This window comes from Oryx dammah, unplaced genomic scaffold, assembly GCF_014754425.2.
Source record: "Oryx dammah isolate SB20612 unplaced genomic scaffold, SCBI_Odam_1.1 HiC_scaffold_27, whole genome shotgun sequence".
NCBI classification, from domain to species: domain Eukaryota; kingdom Metazoa; phylum Chordata; class Mammalia; order Artiodactyla; family Bovidae; genus Oryx; species Oryx dammah.
In genome coordinates, this window is record NW_024070211.1 from 14,000,398 (window position 1) to 14,022,309 (window position 21,912).

General features: G+C 55.8%; 1 protein-coding gene across 5 annotated transcripts in view; it reads right to left on the reverse strand.

Moving 5' to 3' along the window:
* COL16A1 (collagen type XVI alpha 1 chain) overlaps nucleotides 1-19,555 on the reverse strand; it is a 55,111-nt gene extending 35,556 nt beyond the window's left edge. For 4 of the 5 annotated variants that reach the window (XM_040227995.1, XM_040227996.1, XM_040227994.1 and 1 more), the window contains exons 1-30: nucleotides 19,339-19,555; nucleotides 17,089-17,195; nucleotides 14,760-14,834; nucleotides 14,535-14,652; nucleotides 13,557-13,680; nucleotides 12,977-13,243; nucleotides 12,321-12,401; nucleotides 12,023-12,148; nucleotides 11,181-11,234; nucleotides 10,856-10,882; nucleotides 10,280-10,315; nucleotides 9,233-9,259; nucleotides 7,848-7,910; nucleotides 7,535-7,576; nucleotides 7,366-7,410; nucleotides 7,235-7,270; nucleotides 6,810-6,872; nucleotides 6,204-6,248; nucleotides 6,022-6,117; nucleotides 5,813-5,851; nucleotides 5,181-5,225; nucleotides 5,018-5,053; nucleotides 4,436-4,546; nucleotides 3,999-4,034; nucleotides 3,733-3,768; nucleotides 3,547-3,657; nucleotides 3,143-3,187; nucleotides 1,259-1,294; nucleotides 1,092-1,136; nucleotides 660-791 (exon numbers count right to left, since the gene is read on the reverse strand). In XM_040227995.1, coding sequence (XP_040083929.1) covers nucleotides 660-791; nucleotides 1,092-1,136; nucleotides 1,259-1,294; nucleotides 3,143-3,187; nucleotides 3,547-3,657; nucleotides 3,733-3,768; nucleotides 3,999-4,034; nucleotides 4,436-4,546; nucleotides 5,018-5,053; nucleotides 5,181-5,225; nucleotides 5,813-5,851; nucleotides 6,022-6,117; nucleotides 6,204-6,248; nucleotides 6,810-6,872; nucleotides 7,235-7,270; nucleotides 7,366-7,410; nucleotides 7,535-7,576; nucleotides 7,848-7,910; nucleotides 9,233-9,259; nucleotides 10,280-10,315; nucleotides 10,856-10,882; nucleotides 11,181-11,234; nucleotides 12,023-12,148; nucleotides 12,321-12,401; nucleotides 12,977-13,243; nucleotides 13,557-13,680; nucleotides 14,535-14,652; nucleotides 14,760-14,834; nucleotides 17,089-17,161 — 2,070 coding nt within the window. In that variant the 5' untranslated portion in view covers nucleotides 17,162-17,195; nucleotides 19,339-19,555. The remainder of the gene's footprint in view (nucleotides 1-659; nucleotides 792-1,091; nucleotides 1,137-1,258; nucleotides 1,295-3,142; nucleotides 3,188-3,546; nucleotides 3,658-3,732; nucleotides 3,769-3,998; nucleotides 4,035-4,435; nucleotides 4,547-5,017; nucleotides 5,054-5,180; nucleotides 5,226-5,812; nucleotides 5,852-6,021; nucleotides 6,118-6,203; nucleotides 6,249-6,809; nucleotides 6,873-7,234; nucleotides 7,271-7,365; nucleotides 7,411-7,534; nucleotides 7,577-7,847; nucleotides 7,911-9,232; nucleotides 9,260-10,279; nucleotides 10,316-10,855; nucleotides 10,883-11,180; nucleotides 11,235-12,022; nucleotides 12,149-12,320; nucleotides 12,402-12,976; nucleotides 13,244-13,556; nucleotides 13,681-14,534; nucleotides 14,653-14,759; nucleotides 14,835-17,088; nucleotides 17,196-19,338) is intronic. The other variant, XM_040227993.1, reaches the window with a different exon arrangement.
* Nucleotides 19,556-21,912: the final 2,357 nt, after the last annotated feature.

Sequence of the window (21,912 nt, forward strand, 5' to 3'; positions counted from 1 at the left end):
CTCCTTCTAGTGAATTTGTGTAGATTAAGAAAAGAGCCTTGAGTCAGACTTCCTGCCCGGGTGACCCTGGCAAGCTACTTAACCTCTCTGTGCCTCAGTTTCTTTATCTATCAAATGGGGATGATAAAAAGAGCACAGCCTTCTATCACACAGAGTCCTGAGATTAGACAAGTTGATGTATATGAAGCTGCGAATGGCCCATGATACGCACTATGGTAGCATTCACTGCTATAAGTAAAGCAGTAACAATAATAACCGCCCCAGTGGTAACTGTCCTTCTTTTCTTTTGTAATTATCATTCTTGAATGCCTATTGTGTGCCACCAATGCTTCACACACATAGTTCCTAGACTTTACAGCAACACTATTTGTAGGAAACAGAGACACAGAGAAGGGAGGTAACTGGCTCAAGTCAAAGGGCTCGTAAAAGGCAGAGGTGGGCTTTGAACCCAGGTCTGTCTGGTGCCAGGTTGGTGGTCTTTCTGCACACTCAGCCATGCTGTGTCCCAGGACAAAGGGCAGAGGTCCGTCAGGCCAACTCCCCCTGGGGACAGAGGCACTGGCCCCTCCACACACCCACCTACCCCCTCCACTGCACCAGGAGCCTAGAGACCCAGGGAGCCCTGCCTGCATCCCACCTCCACAGGCCCCAGAACTCACCTGTTTTCCTGGCAGACCAAACCCTGGAGGCCCGGGCTCCCCCTTCTCTCCGCGGGGCCCCGGCAAGGCTACCACGTGGCTGTCTTCATCCTGATGCTCGGTCAGGGCTCTGCACGGCTCACAAGGCTCCCCCTGCCAAGCAAGGACACAGGGTTGGGGGACCCCAGCCCAGGCTTGGAATCTGGGGCTGGGAACATAGCCTGGCCTGACCTAGTACCTGGACTGGGCAGGGGGGGCGGGTCTCTCAGGAGACATTGTGGAAAACCAGAGTAAAAAAGGAGGTGGGGCCAAGCCTCAGGAGTTCTGAACATCATGGTAAGGGATCCGATGTTACCCTCAAGCAGTGGGCAGCCTGGGAGGGTTTGAAGTAGAACAGGAGGAGTGTGTTTGGGATGCTGGCCCTGGCTGCATGGGGAAGGTCTTCGGACTCACCTTCTCCCCTTTGATGCCTGTGGGTCCCGCAGGCCCTGGTGGCCCCTGTGTGATAAGAATCCACATGTGATGCCCGGCATCTGCCTGGGCCATGCTGGGGCCTAAAGTCTGTCCACCTCCCACCTCGTCCTGCTCCCTCGAGCTGTTGTCATCCAAAGCTCACTTACCGGACTGCCAGCTGGCCCTACCTCCCCGAAATTACCCTGGGAGCAAAGCAGAGAACACAGGGTCAAAATGGGGAGGCACACAAGTGTTAGGTCATTCCAAAACCCCAAGCCACAAGAGTAGCCCCTGGGGACCCCTAACCACCCCCACTCCCATTTCCTGGCTAGGAAACTGAGACCCAGAAAGCAAAGGGATTTCCGCCAAGGTCCCCAAGGGGAGACTGTGGCCAGCCTGTTTCTGTCCTCAGGAGCAGGCTGCAGAATCCCAGACCCACCCTCAGCCCTGGCCCAGCACACAAAGATCAGGAATTCGTTTATCCAACAGTCACTCTCTGGACGCCTGGACATGTTGTGCACTGGGCAAGGTGCCGGTCAGTAGCAGTGAACAGCACAGACAAAAACGTCTGTGGAGCTTACACCTTTGTGGGGGACACCAATAACGTTTAAGTAATTATAACTGGATGGCCAGGAGTGCTATGAAGGAAGTAAGCAGGGTGGTGAGACAAAGTAGGCAGGGCAGGCCGTTTTAGACAGGATGGTCAGAGAACTGTTTATTATTATATTCTGACAATTGTCAGAAAGAGGAGACTAAGGCCCAGTCAATGAAAGAGCAGGGGGAGCAAGAGGGGGAAAACGTTCCAGACAGTGGGAGCCACAAGGACAAAATCTAAGAGGTGGGAACATTCTTGACATATTCCAGAAAGGAAGGAGGCGGCACAGCTAAGCACAGGAAATGGGGAGAGAAGAACCAGATGGAGCTGCAAAGGCGGGCAGGGCTGGGTGTCCAGGGTCTTGCTAGGCACAACCAGCCTCTGAGACAATGTCCAGTCCCAGAAGGATTTTCAGCAGGGAAACAGTGTAACTTGAGCGTGTGTTTGTTTTAACAAAGCCACAATAGCTACTGGGTGAACACGTTGAAGAGCTGCAGTGGCTGCAGGCAGGCGAACTAAAGGGCTGCCACCTCCATCCAAGTAAGAGGCTGTGGGACCAAGACGATATGCAGCCGTGGAGGTGAGCCAAGCGAGGGGAGAGGGAGGATTGGGAGAGACCTGTCAGATGGAGGAGATGAGGTGGAGACGGGTTTGGGGTTTGGGGAGGCTTGAAGAACTGGGTATATGCCATTTATGGTGATCAGGAGGGCTGGAAGAAGAAACAGGTGAGGGGGAGGGTGCAAAGCTCCATTTGAGAAATCTGACAAATGATCTGCCTGGTAGAGCGGAGTCTGAACGTATATTCCAGGGTTTCTCACACTTGAACCCCCGTACACCCAGCAAACCCTTCACTGGAGTAGCTGCTTTACCAGTTCAGTGGTGTCATTTGTCTCCAACACAACCACAAATACATACATTCACAGAGCACTGAAATTGAGTGACCCAGCCGAGTAGCAAGACTATAGATGCTGGAGCCAGGTTCCCTGTGCTCAAATCCCAGGTCTGCACCCGAACACCCATGTGACTTTGGGCAAATTTACATGGTCTTTTTGGACCTCTTGTTTCCTCATCCACAAAATGGGAAGAATGGAGTACCTACTCCATGAGGTTTTGGGAGGAGGAAACAAGTCAATACATCTATAAGCCTTTGGAATGCTACTTGGCACAAAGTAAGTGGTAAAGAAGGGCTGTTATTGTTATTTTATGAAGGTACTCAATTGTTTTGGATCATCAATAAATTAAAAATACAATACTAAAAGAACTCTCTTGGAGAGCATGTGGGCTCTCAGAAATAAATTCTTTGACTCCAGTCTGCAAAACATTGATGAATTTATTTCTCTGTGGATTTACAGTTTGGTCTCTTGTCTATGTTGTCCCTATGCCCCACCCAGGGGCCCCCTCCCCTGCCTCCTTGTCAAGAAGATCCCAGTTTTCCTGATATCTAACCAGATCTCACCTTCTCTCCTTTCAACCCTGTTGGCCCTGGGGCCCCAGCTTTCCCCTGAAAAAAGAATCAAGTACAGTCACTGCATGCCCCCGACTCCCATCCCTCCAAGACTCCATGAGCCCCAGTGTCCACCCAGAAAGAGAAAGGCCAGCCCAGAACTACAAATCCCACAACCCCACAGTGTTTGGACAACTACAGCTGTTACACAGATTGGCACTCAGAGGTTCTAAGAGAGAGTCCTGGGGAGATGCAGGGGTGAAGGCAGACACTGGGCTACAGGCCTGGGGCCCCTACCTCAGGGCCTCCCTCCTGGCCTCTGCCTTGCTTGGGACACTAGGCCTAAGGAGCCAGGGAGGCTACCAGTGTGGCAAAGATGGGCTGCCTTGGCCTGGCTGGGGGAAGCAGTGACTTACCGGAAGACCTGGCAAACCGAGGCCAGGAGAGCCCATGTCTCCTTTGGCCCCTGCAGAAGGCTGGAGATGCTGGGCCGCTACGGCAAAGCTGCAGGACGAGCAGGACTCTCCCTGAGGAAGGAAGAGAAGGGATCAGAAAGGCTCGCAGTGATCAGAGGGGGGCAGCCAGAGGACGGGGTCCCTCACCTTCTCTCCTTTGAGGCCTTGGATGCCAGGGTCTCCCTGCAGGGAGAAGAGGTTTATGGGCGGAGAGACTGGGTATGTTGGGGCACCCCAAATTTCCCAGCCATCGATGAGGACAGCAATGTCACATACCACAAACCCTTCAAACAGCCAGGAGTCCCAGGGGTTCAAGGTCAGCATCCCAGAGTTGGGGCTCATCAACCCATGTGACAGACAGAGAGGAAAGAAGGCCAGGCTAACCTACCCCACTGGAAACTGCCTGTACATACCCGATCACCTTTTTGTCCAACAGCTCCCAGACCCTCCTGAAAAAAAGCATCTGTGAGGGAGTGGAACACACAGTCCAAGCCAGGACCCTAACCACACCTGCCCACTCGTTTCTTCCACCCTCAACCAGCATCCAATCCCAGGAGGAGGGCACAGCCTCACTCACTATAAGGGTTGGCTCCACCCCAGCATGCCCAAAAGGCATCTTAAGCCTTGGCTTAAAGAACCCTCTCTGGTTGCTAAGGAGACCTGGGGCAGCCTTCTAGCCCAGCCCTAAACTCTATGGTTCAGTCCGTACCCATGCAACTAAGATCCTAGACTCTCTGCTCACAAGGTCTCTATGGCCATGGGAAGTTTCCAGCCCCTCTGCCCAACTCCTCTCCATGATTATGCCCCCAGGCTTTTTGATGGAGTCCTGTAGACCACCCTAGGCACTCACCCTGGCTGGTGCAGGATCACCTGGTTCTCCCTTGGGTCCTGGCTTTCCAGGGAGCCCCACAAAGTTCTGGAACCCTTCAGGCAGTGTTGGGCACACTTCACAGGGGTCACCCTAGCAGAAGGGAAAGACCATGAGCGGACAGGATGGGGCTGAAACCCTGGGGAAGACAAGGGGTGAGCCAGGGCAAAGTGGGCAGCAGGAACACTAGGGGGGCAGAGGGTGCTTTCTGTTCACCTGACTCATTCACTCAGAGTACAATTCCTGGACATCAAAAACTACCTCCTCACAACAAGCCATAAGAAATCACTGTGTCCCATTTAGGGGTGTGGAAACTTGGGCAAAAAAGAGAAGCTAACTGACTTGTCATATTCATGTATGTGGCAAAGGTGGGATTTGAACTTGGCTATGTAACTCCAAAGCCAGGCCCTTTATTTAGTAGTCAAAGGCATGCTATTGGAACAAAGGAGGGGTGGGGGTCCCCCAAGGAAGGTCTCAGGTTCAGCACCCTTGATGCTCCCTGTCACCTTCAGAGATAGGCTTGACCTCCCACCCTACCCTGGCGCAACCAGGCCTGGGACTCACCTTTTCTCCCTTCAGCCCAGGCACCCCTGGTTTGCCCTGTTGGAGAAGCAGCAGGCGTTAGCCATGGCCGAGAGGGCCAGAGGACAGAACCCCCTCCCTCTGAAGGCCTTGGTAGAGGAGGTCTGGGCATGGTGGGCAGCTGTGCTCCCACTGGGCCACTCACAGGTTTCCCGCCAGGACCTTCCTTTCCAGGCACCCCGGAGCTGCCCTGCGGTCAGAAGAAGGGTTAAGGAGAAGGGTGCTGGCTGTGGCCTCAGCCCATCCACCCCTTCACCCTCCAGTCCCCTCTGGATGGCAGGACAATCTTGCCAAATCTCTTGTCTCCTCTCAGTCAGTTTTGTCAACAAACACTCCCTTCCTGTTGCCTGTCCTTCTCTGTGTCTAACCCGAGTCCTTCTGCTTGCACAGGAAGGGGGATCACGAAGCCTCTGTATGTCCCTGCCCCAGGGCAGCAGGTTGGGAGGTGACCTGGGTGAGCCCAGAGGAACCACAGCAGACAGACATTTCCAGGGCTTCTGCTCTTCGAGGCACAAGGCCTTCACATGAGCTTGGGCCCTCCAGTTGGACCACTGTGGTCATTAACTAGACTTAGGCCTGTGAACCCAGGCCAAGGCCTTCACGTCAGCAAGCACTGGCCTGGGGACACTGCCCACTGAGGGGCCCAGCCCCCTAGCCCCTTCCCCAACCTGCCCGCTGCCTCCCTCCTGCTGCCCCGGCCACCCCGGCCCCATTTTCCTCTCTCCTTTCACCAAGCAGGGGGTTCCCACATGGGCCCCCACTCTTGTCCATGCTTACCTTGTCTCCTTTGGGGCCTGGAGGGCCACCTGGCTCCCCCTGAGGGCAAAAACAGGGTGGGTCAGCCAGGGGCCTCCCATTACAGTGAGGTCCACACTGGCCCTTTCCCCCAGCCCAGCTCCCTGGGACCCAGCCCTACCTCCCCACCCTGGCTGGGAGGGAGAAGGGTCTCTGAGGGGAAAACGGCAGGAGGAGCAAGGGGTACTCACCGGGGTCCCCGGAAGTCCTATGCCAGGGGGCCCAGGGAGGCCTGGGGGCCCGGGCTCTCCTGCCAGCCCCTCAGGCCCAACAAAGCCAGGGTCTCCCTAGCACAGACATAAGGTGGGTGTGAGAGAACCACCACCTCTGCACTCCCCGACCCGTTCCTCCCCGTCAGAGGGCCACAGCTCACCTTCTGCCCTTTGGGCCCTATGACACAGATCTCTCCTGGCCGGCCCTGTGGGCGAGGGGACGCTGTGAGAATGGCTGAGGCCTGGCACCTCCCAGGACAGCCGCCCCACTGGGATATGGAAATGCCCACCCTCACTGCCCTGTCCCAAAGCCAGACTCCAGCCAGTGCCCAAGGCCATGAGATTCAACTCAGGGCCTAGAGGTCACGGGCTCCTGGACTGGGAGTCATGTTGCGCTGAGTCGCTTCAGGTGTGTCTGACTTTGTGACCCCAGGGACTGCAGCCCACCATGAGATTCTCCAGGTAAGAATACTGCAGTGGGTTGTCACACCCTCCTCCAGGGAATCTTCCCCACCCAGGGATCGAACCCGCATCTCTTACATCTCTTGCATTGACAGGCAGGTTCTTTACCCTTAGTGCCACCTGGGAAGCTGGGAGTCAGTCAGGCCCTTTTCTGCCCCGTCCTGGGGCACAGCCCTCCCCTCCCTGTGTCTCCATTCTGTCTGAACAAGGGCAGTGGGTTGGATTCCAAAGGTTACAGTTCGGCACTTCAAGACCACATGCTAAGGGACGAGGGGGTTGTGGGGGGAAGGGTCCCAGCACCGTACATCTCGGCCTGGCTTTCCCGGCGAGCCCTTCATGCCTCCGTCTCCCTTCTCGCCTTTCTGGCCCTGAAGGAGGAAGAGGCAGAGTGACGGGGGCTGAGAGAAGGGGCTGGAAGAACCAGGACAGCTTCATCTGCTCCCTAGAGCCAGTCTCAGCCTCCCCAGAGATTAAATGGCTTCACAGGAGAGTAGACAACAGAAAGAACTGCCCAACCAACCAGGCCACTCACTCAGGGAGTCTGTGGCTTTTCCCTCCCGGTTTCAGTGGGATGTGGACAAGGCAGGATGACTGGGGGGGTTGGGGGCTGCCACCCACTCTGGGCCCAATGACGTCACCCTCTAGGATGACTTTGGACGCCTCCCTCTTCCTGTCTGCAGGGTTCGCAGACCTCCCCGGTACCCATCCCCTCAGAGTCCAGGCCCATTACCTTCTGGCCTGTGGAGCCGGGGAGTCCTGAGGGTCCCTGATATGAGAAGGGGACACACAAGAGCGGTGAGGAAAGGATGGGGAGACTGGCACGACCCCGCTGCCCTGCCCTGGCCCTGGTCGCATACTCACCAAGGCTCCCGACTCCCCCTTCTCTCCCTTCAGGCCTTCTGCACACTGAGCAGGGAGATAAGGTGTTGAGAGGGGCCCAGGGTCACCCCCAGGGCTTGGAGGGCACAGCCCCCTTCCCCAGGAGTCACCACATATTGGCCTTAAAGCAGCCCTCTCCTCCAGGTCTTACCTGAAGCGGGGCATCCGGGGAGATTCTAACACAGTCATTGCCCTAGAAGTGGGGAGCAAGGAATCAGCTTCCTAGGGGAGCCAGCCTAGACCTATTTTGAGAAGGAAGGGCCCAGGAATCCCATCATCCCAGGTGACCCTAGAAAATAGAGATTTCTACACACTAACCCCTTGAAAGACCCTGGCCCTCCTCCTCTATTTAGGCCAGGCTGCAGATTTCCAGCTAAGATGATGGAATGATGATGGCTCACATTCCAGACCAACCCCAGGGCACACTGGGAAGATCCTGCTGTGGGCATGGATGGAGCACTTACCCGGGCTCCCTTCTCTCCCTTGGGTCCTGATGGACCAGGCAGGCCCCGCTCACCTTTCCCTCCCTGTGGATGAGACCAAGACAAGGACTGGGACCAGAGAAGCACATGAGAGCCTTGAAGAAGCTCTCCTCAGTCTGATCTTTTCCACGCATCCACCACACATGGGTGTGTAAATGAGCACAGCCCTACCCCAACCCCCACCACCACGCACACAGCATATGGATCCCATACGCATCATCCGCCTGTCCCTCCCACCCCAAAAGGCTATATTTGGTAGATCTATAGTCTCACGCAGAAAGCATCTCTTCCCCACACCCCTTTCCAAGCATGCTAGCTCACACCCAGGGGCTTAGGGACACACGTGCTTGGACACACACACGTGGAATGGCAGACACCCATAACAGTGAGTGTCAGGCTGCCCAAGTTCAAATCCTACCTCCACACCTTATAAGTACATAACTTAGGGCAAGTCCCGCAACTTGTTTGAACCTCAGTTTCTTCATCAAGAAAATGGGATTCATGTCCGCACTTACCTCAAGGGGCTAAGGGGCTATGATGCAGAAGAAATGTAACCCTGCAGGTAAACTGCTCAGTGCCACTTAGCACGCACACAGAGGTGGCCCCAAGAATAACATTATTTATTCATGGGCACACACAAGAGTGCAATCTCACATTTGCACATGCTGCCTAGCCCATCACCCACAGTTCTATGGTCTTGTCAGGCCCACAGGTATACGGGTTCACCCCCTGCACATGCAAACATGTGTCCAGAAATGCACAGTCACACACACACAAAATCACACCAGTCACACATGTGGGCATAGCTGGCCCTGAAATAAAATGACAGTACCTATGCCTGAGGCAGTTTAAGAAGGTCATACTGCCAATGGGCAGCCCAGGGCCTGACGCACAATAGACCCTTAAATACGCACAGTTCTTTACATCTTCAGATTCACACACCCCCTACTCTCTCTAACAAACACACACACACGCGCAAACATACATCTAATCAGCCCCACCCTTATGCAGACTTGGGTGCATGCATGCACGCTAAATCACTTCAGTCATGTCCAACTCTGTGAGACCTAGAGGTAGGGAGCTGTAGCCTGTAGGACTGTAGCTCACCAGGCTCCTCTGCCCATGGGATTCTCCAGGCAAGAACACTGGAGTGGGTTGCCATGCCTCCCTCCAGGGGATCTTCCCGACATGCATCTCTTGCATCTCCTGCATTGGCAGGTGGGTTCTTTACCACTAGCGCCACCTGGGAAGCCCAGGCAGGCTTGGGTAGCCCTGATATAAACACACAACCAGGAGGCCACATGCCATGAGATGGGCTAGCACCACTGAAGAGGGCAGGGGTGTCCTGTTCTCCATCTGGGACTCACCTGGGGGCCAGAGGGACCAATTGTGATCTGAAAGGACAGAGGAGAGAGGACATAATCATCTTAGGGAGGAAGGGGAAACCAGGGGCCCAGAGAGGGCAAGCAGTTTAGTCAGGGTCACACAGGAGTGGCTGAACCAACAGCCTGTATCCCAGCCCCTGCTCTGCCTCCCAGGCCAACCAGCATGCTGATTTTATATACTAAAGCTGTCAAACTTAGAGGGGTTTGACCTATCTTCCCTAACCTGCCTGGCTTTGGCTAGCTCCACCCCCTAGTTGCTAGGATAACATGGCTGCTCAGTTGCCATGGTAACCCCTGCATATCTGGGGATGATCAGCCTTACTGGATTTGGTGGGGGACAGGATGAAAAAAGGGGCGGGCAGCAGAGGGATACTTCCTGACATCCCCAAAGGCCAGGGGCTTAGAGCTGAGGGGAGAGAGGGTTGTGTCCTTTGTGGATCAATGCAGAATGTCAACTCAGAATGTCAGGCTGTGGGAAAGTGGTGACTCATACTGCCCACGGAAGAGGCACAGTTGGGTACCAGCTGGGCTCACGGTGAGCCCCTTTCCCTTGTTCTTTTGGTCCCCCAGAGGAAGAATGGGCCAGGACCACCTGGAGAGGGATTAGAGGGGAGGCCCCGAGTCAACACGTGGCTTAGGGGGCCATGCTGGGCTGTGTCACCCTGAGCCAGCCCTTCCCCTTCTCTGTCTCTAGAATGACATGGGAAGCCTTCCAAGCAAAGCAGGCCTGAGTCCCTGTGGGGAGTGCTGGGATCAGTACTGAGGCCCTGACCCTGCAGGCGGCCACCCCATCCCCCTTCCACCCAGTGCATTGCTGGGATCGCAGAGCATGAGGCTTCCTTCCATGAGGCCCTGGCCTGGTGGGGCTGGGGGTGAGGGTCAGGCCCAGCTCTGGGGGATGGGTGGGCAGAGAGCGCAAAAGTGCACAAAGACCCCCTTGTCCTGAACCAAGACGTTGCCAAGCCAACCTCCAGGCAGTGCCCACTCCCAGCCTGCTCCCGCCCCACCCAGCATACTCTCTCCACTCACGTTGCTCTCCCGGGCACCATGGACACAGGGTGGGCACTGAAAGGGAAGAATGGACCTGGAGGCCAGGTCTGAGAGCCTAGGGCCAGCCTCCTGCACCCCACTGGTCCCCATACACACACCAAGTACACAGGTGTCTGGGTGGAGTTGAGGAGCATAAAGATCGAAATCCCTTCAAATAGGCCGTGTCCCCCAACTCCCACCAACCCAGAGCCAAGCCAGTTCTCAGATGAGGAAACAAGCCCAGAGAGGAACAACAGTGGGCCCTGGATCACACAGCATACTGGAGGAGAGTGAGACCCCCAAATCCAGGGTCCCATGGGCAAGGCCTGGGCTCTCTCCTAGACGCACATGGCCATTTGCTGCCCACTCAACAGGAGTGTCCAGGGCTAAACAGCCACCTCCTAGGGAGAAGCAGCAGGCAGACAGAGCCCAGCATCAGGTCCCCAAGGAATGCCGGGAGCTGTGTGGTCATCCCACCCCAGGCCCAGCCTCCAGGGCCTCAAAGCCTTGTCCAAAGGGCTCAGGCTGGCACCCTTCCAACCAAGCTCTTTTCTCCAGTCTAGATGGGAGGCTTACCTCATCGGCTGCTGTCTCCTGGTGGGCCTGGGAAGAGGAAGGGGGCATGAGAACGGGGAATGGAGGGGACAAAGCACGGCTTCCAACACCCCTACCCAAGAACCACCAGGAGCAGGGGCCCTACACAGGGCCAGGTACTTTTCTGCCTCTCTCCCTTCATCTTTCCTTCTCAGAGCTGGCATCTTCAAACCCTAAGCTCTGTCCAAGAGTGGGGGCAGGTGAGACGAGCGTGGGCGGAGAGAATCTCTTACTCAAGGGGTTTACAGAGGACGCGGAGGGCAGACTGAGGACGCCGTAGGCTCCTCCGCCCACCGCCTGTCTCTACCTTTGCTCCGCTTTCTGGCTTCTGGCTGATTCTTCCCGACAGCTGGGCATCCACCTGAGCAGAAAGAATAAGGGCCAAGTCTTGAGAAGGAGACAGTTCTGGGGACCCCTAGGCAGGGGCATGGACCCCAGGGACCCCCTCAGCCTGATATCTGGCAGCTCCCAGGGTATCGAGAGCCTGCTCAGACCCTTGGCACCCCCACAGTCCACCCCCCTTCTTTCCCCCCACCCACGTGATGTCGGAGAAAACAAGACCATGAATCAATGGGATCCTGTGTTCCTGGAGCCAAAGGCTGGGCAAGATGCCTGGTGGGTAGGGAGGCTGCAGGGCCAGGGGTGGGGCTACAAGAGGAACTGGGTTTCCCTGCCACCCCCTAAAGAATCTGGGAGCAGGCAGGGCAGCTGGCCATGGTGCTGGGCATGGAACCAGTCTGGCATTGGCCCGGGTTGAGCCCAGAAGAATGAGTGAGCCCCAAGGCAAGCAGTGTGGCGCCTGGCCTCTGATCCTAGGTATCTGTGTCCTGGAGAAAATGCCTTTGGGTGCCAGCCTGATCCTTCCCTCACCAGGGTCTGGAATGGTACCAGTGAAGTTCTGGTTAGTGTCAGAGTTCGATAGGCACAGTTCTCAATGCCAGCAAGCAGGCAGGCACAGGGTCATACAGTGGGCTGTCTCTCTGCCTCTTGGAATCCAGTAGGGGTAGGAAGCAAATAGGCAGGCCTTCCAGTGACCTCCCTGCCCTGGCGCACGTGACCAACTGACCCTGGGGGCAGGCTTTAGTCAGATCGGGGGAGGGACAGGACCACTCGAGCCTGTGCCTATGTCTGCCTACCCTGGCTACCCACCTTGCTGTTTTGGGGCTCCTCTAGGCAGAAGCAGCGGGTGTAGACCTTGCCCTCAGTCTGTGGATTGATCTCGATGAGCTCATTGTTCTGGGTGTCCCGGCGGGCCTTGGAAGTCTCTTGGGGACACTGTCCAGTGTGGGGGAAGGGCTGGGGTCAGTACAGAAGGTGGACCCCCCCTTAACTCACTCAGCATCCTAAGATGTCTAGGCATCCCCTTCCCGGCCCTTCTCCTCCAGCACATTGTGCCCTAGGGCGGTGCCCCAGCCTCTCCCAGCTGGGCTGGGTCCAGGCCACTCACCCCTCCTGGTAAAATCTCACAGCAGCCCTCCTCCAGCACGAGCTCCGGGTCACAGTAGATGTGTGCCTGCTGAAGGTCAAACTGCAGGGGACACACAAGTGTCACTTCATTTTAGCAAACAGCTCTGTGTCCTGGCCCCGAAGGAGGCACAGAGATGGCTCCATCCCAGGGTTTGCCCTCAGAGGCTTTCCAGTCTGGCCTGGGAGATCATCAAGAATATAGTTCACAAAATACAAAGCAAAACCATACACCCAAGATAGAGGGAGAGGCGGGAGAAACGTTCGCTTTGGCCAGAGGAAGCGGGGAAGAGGAGGCTGCATTCAAGCTAAGCTGTGAGGACCAGGTAGGTATGCAAGGACAAGCATTCCAGGTGGAGGTAACAGCATAGGCAAAGGCTAGAGGTGTGAAAGTATTAGGTGAGACGGATGGCCGGCATGGAATCAACCAGAGCCAGGGTGCGTGGACAGACAGAGCAGAAGGTGATGCTGCAGACATTTTAGGGCCCAAGTCACGGAAGGCCTTGAATGCCAGGCTGCACCTGGAGGTCAGTGGGGAAGCATAAGGGGATTCTGAGCCCTGGTGAGATTCAGGTTCTGGGGAGCCCACTCAGGCTCCCAGAAAGTGGGAGCAGAGTCCAAGCCTGACCTAGCACTCACCGAGACCGGTTTGCCCTGCTCAGCATCCAAGCCCAGAAAGACATGGCCCACAGGCTGTATGGGTCGCCAGGGCCTTAGAGGCTGGGAGGAGGCTGACATGCAGTCCACGTGCACGGAGGCCACTCGTTCGGCCACGCTCAGCACCAGCTTGTGCCAATGCAGGTCGAAGAGCTGGGGCACTGAGAAGAGGCAGGACACAAAGTCACCATCTTGGCCGCGGGCCCTCAACTCCAGGCTCCGCTCTTGACTGTTGACTTCCAGGGAAATCTGTGTGCAGGGGGGGAAAGGCAGGGACAGAGAATCAGAGCGCCGTGAGCCACAGCCTGACAAAGGTAAGGGCCCTCCCACTCATTTCACAAGAGGGGAAACTCAGCCCACAAAGCGAGGAAAGCTGGCTGGGGTCACAGAGAAATATCTTCTAAAAGAATGGGATAGGTGGGCTGCAGGTGGCCTCAAGGGTGGGCACTGGGGTGGAGCAGGGAGGCTCCAGAATCACAAGCTGGGACAGAAGCTGGGCTGGACTGGTACCGCTCGATACCCAAGAGCAACACGGGTGGAGCGAGCGGGGCGCCAGGCTCACCTGCGGGTACCCGTCTCCATCGGTCACTTGAAACAAATACCACGTGTTCCGGTGGGTGTGTTTCTTCATCAATAGTGTCAGCACCAGGGCAAACTCACTGGGGAGGCCCCGAGGGAACACGCGTCTGGGGGTAGAAGAGGGAGGGTACCCTGAGGCTCAGGTAAGAGACCATCCACTGCCCACCCTGAGCCCTCAGCACTGTTGGACCTACATGAGACATAGATAGGCATACAATGTCCCATGGACACACATATACATATACATATACACACCCATTCGTTCTACAGACATTTCTTGAGGGCCTACTATGGGTCAGGGGTGGGCTGGTTGCTGCAGGTAACAGGTGAAAAGACAGAGAAGAGGTCTGTCCTCAGGCAGCCTGCAAGTCTGACGGGATAATGGGGGAGGTAAGGCCATAAACAAAGAATCCTCAGAATGACTGTTTCGCTCTTGCACGAGGATTCCAAGGAAACCAGGATGCCATGGGGAACATGACCAGGCCTCGGGGAAGGGAAGAGATACTGAAAAGGGATGACTAGATTGAGCATGACTAGAGAATCAGGAAAGCAAGAGGAACGTTCTGGAAGATGAGGCTGGAGAGGTAAGCAGAGACCAGAACACGCAGGAACTTACAGGAGCTTGAACTTGACATGCATCAACGCATGTGAATACACACACGCACACACACAAACACACCCAACTCTTTCAGGCTCCCTCCTCCATCCTGGGGTCCTCACCGTGCCCAGGGGATGCAGACATGTCCTCACCTACTGCTAGCCAGAGATGGGGAAAGGACAGAGGGTGGGCCTGCCAGTCCCCTCGCTGCCTGCCCTGCCAGGCCCAGGAGTGGGACCAGGCTGACTCCTGGCAAGGAGCGAGATAAATGACCCACGGGTCCCCCTGAGCTTAGCTCCACATGCAGAGTTGCTGAGGAGTGTGGCTCAGACTGATTCCCAGTGGCCACACTGGGGCCTTTACCGCGTGGGCTGGGTGACTGAGGTTGCTCCCAGTCGCAGGATATGCGGTCCCTTGGGATTTCGGATCTTCTTGATAGCAGACGTTTTCATGAGGCTGAGTCGGTGGATGAGGTTGAAGCCTTTAGAGGAGACACCAGATGACGAGTTCAGCTGGGCAGGTGAGTGGGGTACAGGCCACTCCAGGAAGATGGCGGAGGGGGGACAACAGGCTGAGCTGGGCGCTCACCAGTCACGTTGGTCGATAAGTCACTTCTGTGTTCCAACTTGAGTCCTTCTTGCTGTGAAGGTGGGCACTGCTCCCCTGCAAAAGATTTGGCAGTGAGGGCATCTGGAGGGGCTCAGGCTGAGGTGGAGGCATAGCTCTTGGGGAACCTGGGACAGAGCCAGTTCATGTTCTCTACTCTGGATCTTCAGCCAGGCTCTGCATTGGGCTCCTTTCAGCTTTTGCCTTCTGACCCTGGTGGTGGCTCAGTCGGTAAAGAGTCTGCCTGCAATGCAGGAGACCCGGGTTCGATCCCTAGGTCAGGAAGATCCCCTGGAGAAGGAAATGGCAACCTACTCCAGTATTCTTCCTGGGAAATCCCATGGACAGAGGAGCCTGCCGGGGTCACAAGAGTCAGACATGACCTAGCAACTAATCCTACCTACCCACTGTGGGAGTCAGGGCACAGATGGGAAGACTGAGGCCTGGCCTAAGGCTACTAAGTAAGTTCATAGCTGAGCAAGATCTCCTAGAGCCCCAAGACAGGGGCCAGGCTGTTTTCATTCTAGAGAATGAAAGAAATTCTAGAGAGCTCACATATCCCATGACACACACCTGAGTGGGGGACAAAGGAGCACTTCAAGGGCAAGGAGATGTCAGATCCATGCACATTGTGTTATATATCTATGCACACGCGGGTCTGCACATGTGTGAGTTGCAGATGCCTGTGCCACCACGGATGCCATGTGCCGCCGGTACATGTGATCTCAGCAATGGGTGGGGTTCCGCTCCGCAGCCAAAACAAAGCAGGCCAGACACAAGTCTGAGTCAACAGACTGACTTTTCACCTGGAGAGCCACCTTATGAAACTGTGAGGAAAAACTGAGGGCCTGAGTGGACCACAAGCTCAAGGGAACCACCAGAGCTTTAGGGCTCCAGACAGGATATATGAAGAGGGTAGAGGCTCCTGCAGAAGGGGATAGCTTATTCAGGTCTCCAAAACCTTAAAGGGACCAGGTAAGCAGCCATGGGCCTGCCTCTTCTCTGGGGCTGATTGAACAGAAGTTTTGAGAGAGGTTCTACAACAGAAGAGATAGAGGCTAGAATTTTTAAAAAGAGAGAGCTTTTTCATCAATGCAGATAGGGTAGCTAGGACCAGGAGATGGATATAGCTCCCAGAGGCCGGGACACTGGACTCCTTGGATCCCTGGCTAGAAGAAGGAATCCTGGATCCCTGGGCTCAGTGACCAACCCCCCTCCCCGAATCCTTCTGCCGCAGGTTTGGCCAGAAAAACTATCACCGTCTTTAGTATCAGCAGCAGCAAGGGGTGACTCACCCCTTGGCAATGGGCCCAAATTCCTTACAGATGTTGAAATTTTCTGCCCCAATCCCCAGGGGACCCGGTGAGGGAGAGGAGAGTAAAGCATACGTGGGAACATGCGAAAACACATAGGTAGACACACAACCCACAGGTTGCCACATATACCCTCTCACATCTGTCCCTGGGTTTTTCTGCCTCTTTTGGCTGGATTGGGGGGCTCTAGGAGTTCTATTTCTGCTCAACTACATGGCCAGAGGGCACCCAGCAGGGCAGGGCAAGCTGCCCGGTCAACTTCCTCTGGCTTTGGGCCCTGGAAAGCTACACCCTTCTGTCTTATCCAGCGTCTGGGCCTTGAGACAGGCCCTTTATCCAAGAATGCCAGGGAGGAGGAGGAGCACGTGGGCTGGAGGATGGATCCTCCACATGGAAAGGACTGGAGAGTCCTGGCCTGTCTGCAAGGAGAGCTTGCTGCCGGCTCCTCCCCACCACGCTGGCCTCACCAGCCTTTGGGGCACAGGTTGGGTTTATGTATTGGGGAAGGGGGTTCTTCTCACACACAGAGACATAGGAGTATGTACAGAAGCACAGAGCAGCTCTGAGATGTAAAAACAGAGAGGCCCAGCGACACACAGATATGTAGACAGAAATACACACACTCTCTAGCTCAGCGGTCTCCCAACTTTTTTGGCACCAGGCACCAGTGTCGTGGAAGACAATTTTTCCAAGGACTGGGGTCCGAGAGGGATGGTTGCAGGATGATTACATTTACTGTGCACTTTATTTCTATTATTGTTACATCACTTCCACCTCAGATCATTAGGTGTTAGATCCCGGAGGTCGGGAACCCCTGCTCTAGCTCGCCTCATGCTGGCTCGTGTGTCCAAACAGCTCAGGCCACCCTGAGCCCAGCCTCTGGACTCTCCTATAAATGCCCATGTGACTGAGGTCCATGGGCACATACCTGCATAGGGCCCCACACCTCAGAGAGCCAGTGGCAGGCCTATGGCACTCCGATCCTCAAGTCATCTCACCTGCATCTGCCCCATAGCTGTAGGCGACACAGAGACTGAGCAGCCACAAGCCAGGGGCACAAGATGCCCACATCCCGGTCCAGAGAAGTCGACTGCAGCCACAGCACCTGAAAACCATAGGGAGGGGGAGGGTGGATTCCAGAGCTCACAGAGAACAATTTCTCACGTGGGCAAGCAGCAGTCAGCCCGTGGGGCCCAGGTGCTGGTCCTAGGGTGGCAGGAGGTCTCCAGGCATCAGTCCCTCTCAGAGGCCCAACCACAGGCCTTGGGCTAGGATTTGGGCTGTGGTGATATTCAAAATATTTAACCACCGGTATGGCACGGACATCCAGCAGCCAGCGCAGAATGCTGGCCAGAGCAGTGAAACAAGGTCCAGGCAGCATCGGGCTGTGCTAGTGGACAGTTGCTGGACTGAGAGAGATCGAGAGGGTCCTAAAAGGCCAGTTCACTGGGGATAGCGCGGAAGTTTGAAGCAGAGGCTATCTGCCAAGACAGTTGGAAGTATTTCAATATTTTATCAACCTGTGCATTGTATAGGTATATGCTAATCTGGTACCTGGCTAGCTGCACCCAGCTCAGCCAGCCGGCCCTTTTTGGCACCCACAAGGGGCTGACAACTGAGCTGAGTCTCCTAGAGTCATCACAGGCGCCAAGGAAGCTTCCCTCATGGGTGCAGTGGGAGGGAGAGCAGGTCACCAGGCTCAGGACCTTGTTGCCAATCTCCCCTGCTGATGGATGCTCGTCTTTTAGTTTTATTAAACACTGATGGATGGGCCCAGATAAATCAATGCGGGCTCAGCAAGCAGCCAGGCGAGCCATACATCATCCGGCATCCCCTGAGACAGGCAGCCCGCGCGTGCGCACACAGTCATGATACACACAGATACACAGGCATATATACACGCAGGCATATTTGTGCACTGTGTGCACACAAGCCTACCTACACACAGGCAGGCTTACAGAGACATGTGTTCAGGGGCCACCCAGACACACCAGCTTGTACGAATACACGTGCACAAGGGCAGGCGATGACTACCCTTCCTGCCGGCCCTCCTGTTGGGAAGTTTTTATGCAAGTCTGACCTCATTCTCTCCAGCTGTAAAGGAATTCTGTTTCCCCCTCCCTCAGTTCTGGATGGGGAACGTGAGCAGGAAGGACCCCTCGCCTCCATATATTTGGAAATAGGACCCCAATCTCCCTCTTCTTGAGGCAGAACTGTTCCCCCACCCTCAGTGCAGTTCAGTCGCTCAGTCGTGTCCGACTCTTTGCGACCCCATTAATCGCAGCACACCAGGCCTCCCTATCCATCACCAACTCCCGGAGTTCACTCAGACTCACGTCCATCGAGTCGGTGATGCCATCCAGCCATCTCATCCTCTGTCGTCCCTTCTCCTCCTGCCCCCAATCCCCCCCAGCATCAGAGTCTTTTCCAATGAGTCAACTATTCGCATGAGGTGGCCAAAGTACTGGAGTTTCAGCTTTAGCATCACTCCTTTCAAAGAAATCCCAGGGCTGATCTCCTTCAGAATGGACTGGTTGGATCTCCTTGCAGTCCAAGGGACTCTCAAGAGTCTTCTCCAACAACACAGTTCAGAAGCATCAATTCTTCAGCGCTCAGCCTTCTTCACAGTACAACTCTCACATCCATACACGACCACAGGAAAAACCATAGCCTTGACAAGACGGACCTTAGTCAGCAAAGTAATGTCTCTGCTTTTAAATATGCTATCTAGGTTGGTCATAACTTTTCTTCCAAGGAGTCTTTTAATTTCATGGCTGCAGTCACCATCTGCAGTGATTTTGGAGCCCCAAAATAATAAAGTCTGACACTGTTTCCCCCACCCTACTCATCCCCCATTCTGCCGGTATCCCTCCAACCCTCTCCTGACCTCCCCCTCCTGCCAGTCAGTGGAAGGACTGCCAGCTGCGAGAGGCGTATGCGTGCTGCGTGTGGAGGCGTGAACGTCCATGTGCTCCCTGTCCCCTTCCCGCTCCTGACCTCTGACCTCCACTCACCTAGCCCCAGCCAGAGCAGGGCACTACAGAGATAGGAGAGATGCTTCCGCGAGGAAACGATCCCATCCCAATAGGAAGGCACAGACTTGGGGTCAGGGAGAGTCAGAACTGCCATGGAGGTAGAGCTTATCCGGCTAGAAAGAAGAGGACTGAAGTCCAGAGAGGGAACGCCTTTTGCCCCAGGTCACATAGCAAGCCCAGCGCCGGGAGGCAACCCCTTCCACCCTCACTTACCGTGGCTGGGGTTCGCCCCGACCTCACTGAGTAATCCAGGCAGCCCAATGCAGCCAACCCCAGAAAGCAGGGCCTGGGTTCCTCAGCCTGCTGGAAGGTCCTGGATCACTTCTGGCCTGCTTCGGGGACCCCAAGTTCCCGGGTCCCGAGCTTTGGGGGCTGAAGACTGTCCCGCTCGCGCGCCCGCGCGCGCGACTGCAAGGGACTGCCGGCTACTCCGGGTGGGGGAATAGGGGGCGGCTCCAGGGGGCTGGGGAGTTGCCAGGGCCGCTAATGGAACACAGCTGGACCCGCCCGCCAGGCTGGAGAAGGGAGGGAGGACCGGGAAGGGGCTCCAGCGGTGGCAGAGGCGGCGGGACGCGCGGCCCCGCTGCTGGCCTGGCTGCGCTCCCAGGCCCGCCCCTCCCATTTGCCCGCCAGGTGAGCGAGCGAGCTAGGCGGGACCCTGCGTGCCCGGAGCTGCCCTGCAAGGGGGCTCTGGCTGCAGGCGGGTGGGGTGGGGAGGAGTCCGGCCCTTTAAGAGCCAGGCCTGGAGCTTGAAAGGCCTCCCCTTTGCCATCACCTTCCCCTTCCCCGGCTGGGCCTCCAGAAACGGGGATGGGGGTGGGGCTGGGGGAGGGGGAATGAAGACCCTCCTCCCCAGTTCCGCGGCACCCGTGACGTGGCTGCTGCCCAAGACTCCTTGGTCAGCTTTTTCCAGTTTCTGAGCTTGATATTCCCTGTGACTCTGTTCTCTGAACTGGGGGGAGGGGGGCTCCCTCCAGGAGTTGGGGAGGGTGCTAAATTAACCCCTTCTTCTCAGGACTCAATTCCAGACAAGTGGAACCCAGCGGGTCCCCTTATTCCTCCTAACTCCTTGAGGTTAGAAGGGCTCAAATCCCTATCCTCTAGTTGTGAACTTACTATTTAACGATGACTTTACTTTCTCATCTGTAAAATGGGATAATGACTGCATATACTTTGTGAGCAGAAAACAAATTAGTCTGTAAAAGTGCTTACCAAGGGCACAAAAGAGGAGCTCAATAAATATTCGCTGTTTTATCATTATTACGGTGAATGCTGGCAGGATGTGAGGATGGAGGATGGGGTGAGGGGGTGACGCTGGGCCAGCCCAGCAATGGAGAGGGTTTTGCTTTATACTCAGAATGCAAGGAAGCAAGGGGAATTGAGGTTGGATGACGAGAAGGTTGGACTTCCGTGGAGAAGGAAGCAGGTAAAGTGTCTAGTTCTGTCCAGAGGCAGGGGGATGATCAAGGTGACCCTCCTAAGGGAGGTAGCAAATTTCTGGGCCCCAAGGATAGCAACCTATTGAGAAGTAGGTTCAAGAAGTCCTTGGGCATAAAAATGCCCATGGGGGGAGCAACTGGAGTCCCCTGATTTGGGGCCGGGGGGCTTCCTGGAAAAGCAACATTGTAGAGCCAAGCCCTGTGGCCCTATGTAACCTGAGGTAGGGGTTGGGGGGCAGGACTGGGATTTCCCGCCTCCAGAGCCTGAGGCGCTGAGTCAGCGGAAACCCCAGCCGTGGCCACGGAGGCGCACCACTGTGGTCCCTGCGCAGAGCCGGCCCAGATGTGGCTACGACAGTGGCAGGGCCTGGGAAGCGCTGAGCTCAGCAGGCGGGAAGTGGAGGGGGTGGGGCTTTCTGGGAGCTTTGGCCTGAGGAGTGGGTAGGCACAGGCTCTGTCTCCATAGGGTGCTGCCCCAGCAGCAGGCACTTGGGAAAGAATAGACAACACCCAGACAGAGGTCAGGCTCTGTGCTTAGCATTTCACATCGGCTAGCTCCTTTCACTAACCCCATTTTACAGATGGAGAAACCCGGAGCATAGGAATGACTCAACTTGCCCAAGGTCACATAGTTAGTGGGTGGTGGGGCAGGGGCCCACGTCAGCTAGCCTGGACCCATTGCACATGCTCTTAACCACTGTGCCACCCTGGGCACCCCCAATCCTTCCCCCACTCATACCCCTGACCCTCCTAGGCAGGAGGGGATGGCTGGACCCAGAGCAGAAGGGACCTGAGAAGGGGGAGTCCAGATCCCTTTCCATTGCTCCCTAAGGGTGTGCATAAGAACAGCCAAGCCTGGGGCACACCCTATGCCTGGATACACTATCACAGACACAGTCTAGAAATGGGCCTGTGCCCCTCCCTACTCCAGACACATATATGCACCCATGCAGAAGCAGAGAGTTAGATATGTTCTCTCACAGCACATGTGTATAGACTCTGTGTGCAAATGTAGACAGGTTTACACAGACACGTGCATATACACGATACTCCTCCACATAAGCAGAGACACACGTGTGAGCACAGATGAAGCCACAGAAATACATCCCTGGGTGTACTCAAACACAGGTGCATCATTTTCAGAATGCACACATACAGTACTTCATGTACTTGGATATGCACAAAGAAACACATGCAGATGTGTGTGCACAAACATACACATAGAAACACACACCCGTGCCCACAGGCATCATTCTTCATATATGCACACAGGGAAACCTGCAGACCTGCAGCACATACACATGCAGACACAGACGCAGGGAGCCACACAGACTCGGCTCCCACGGAA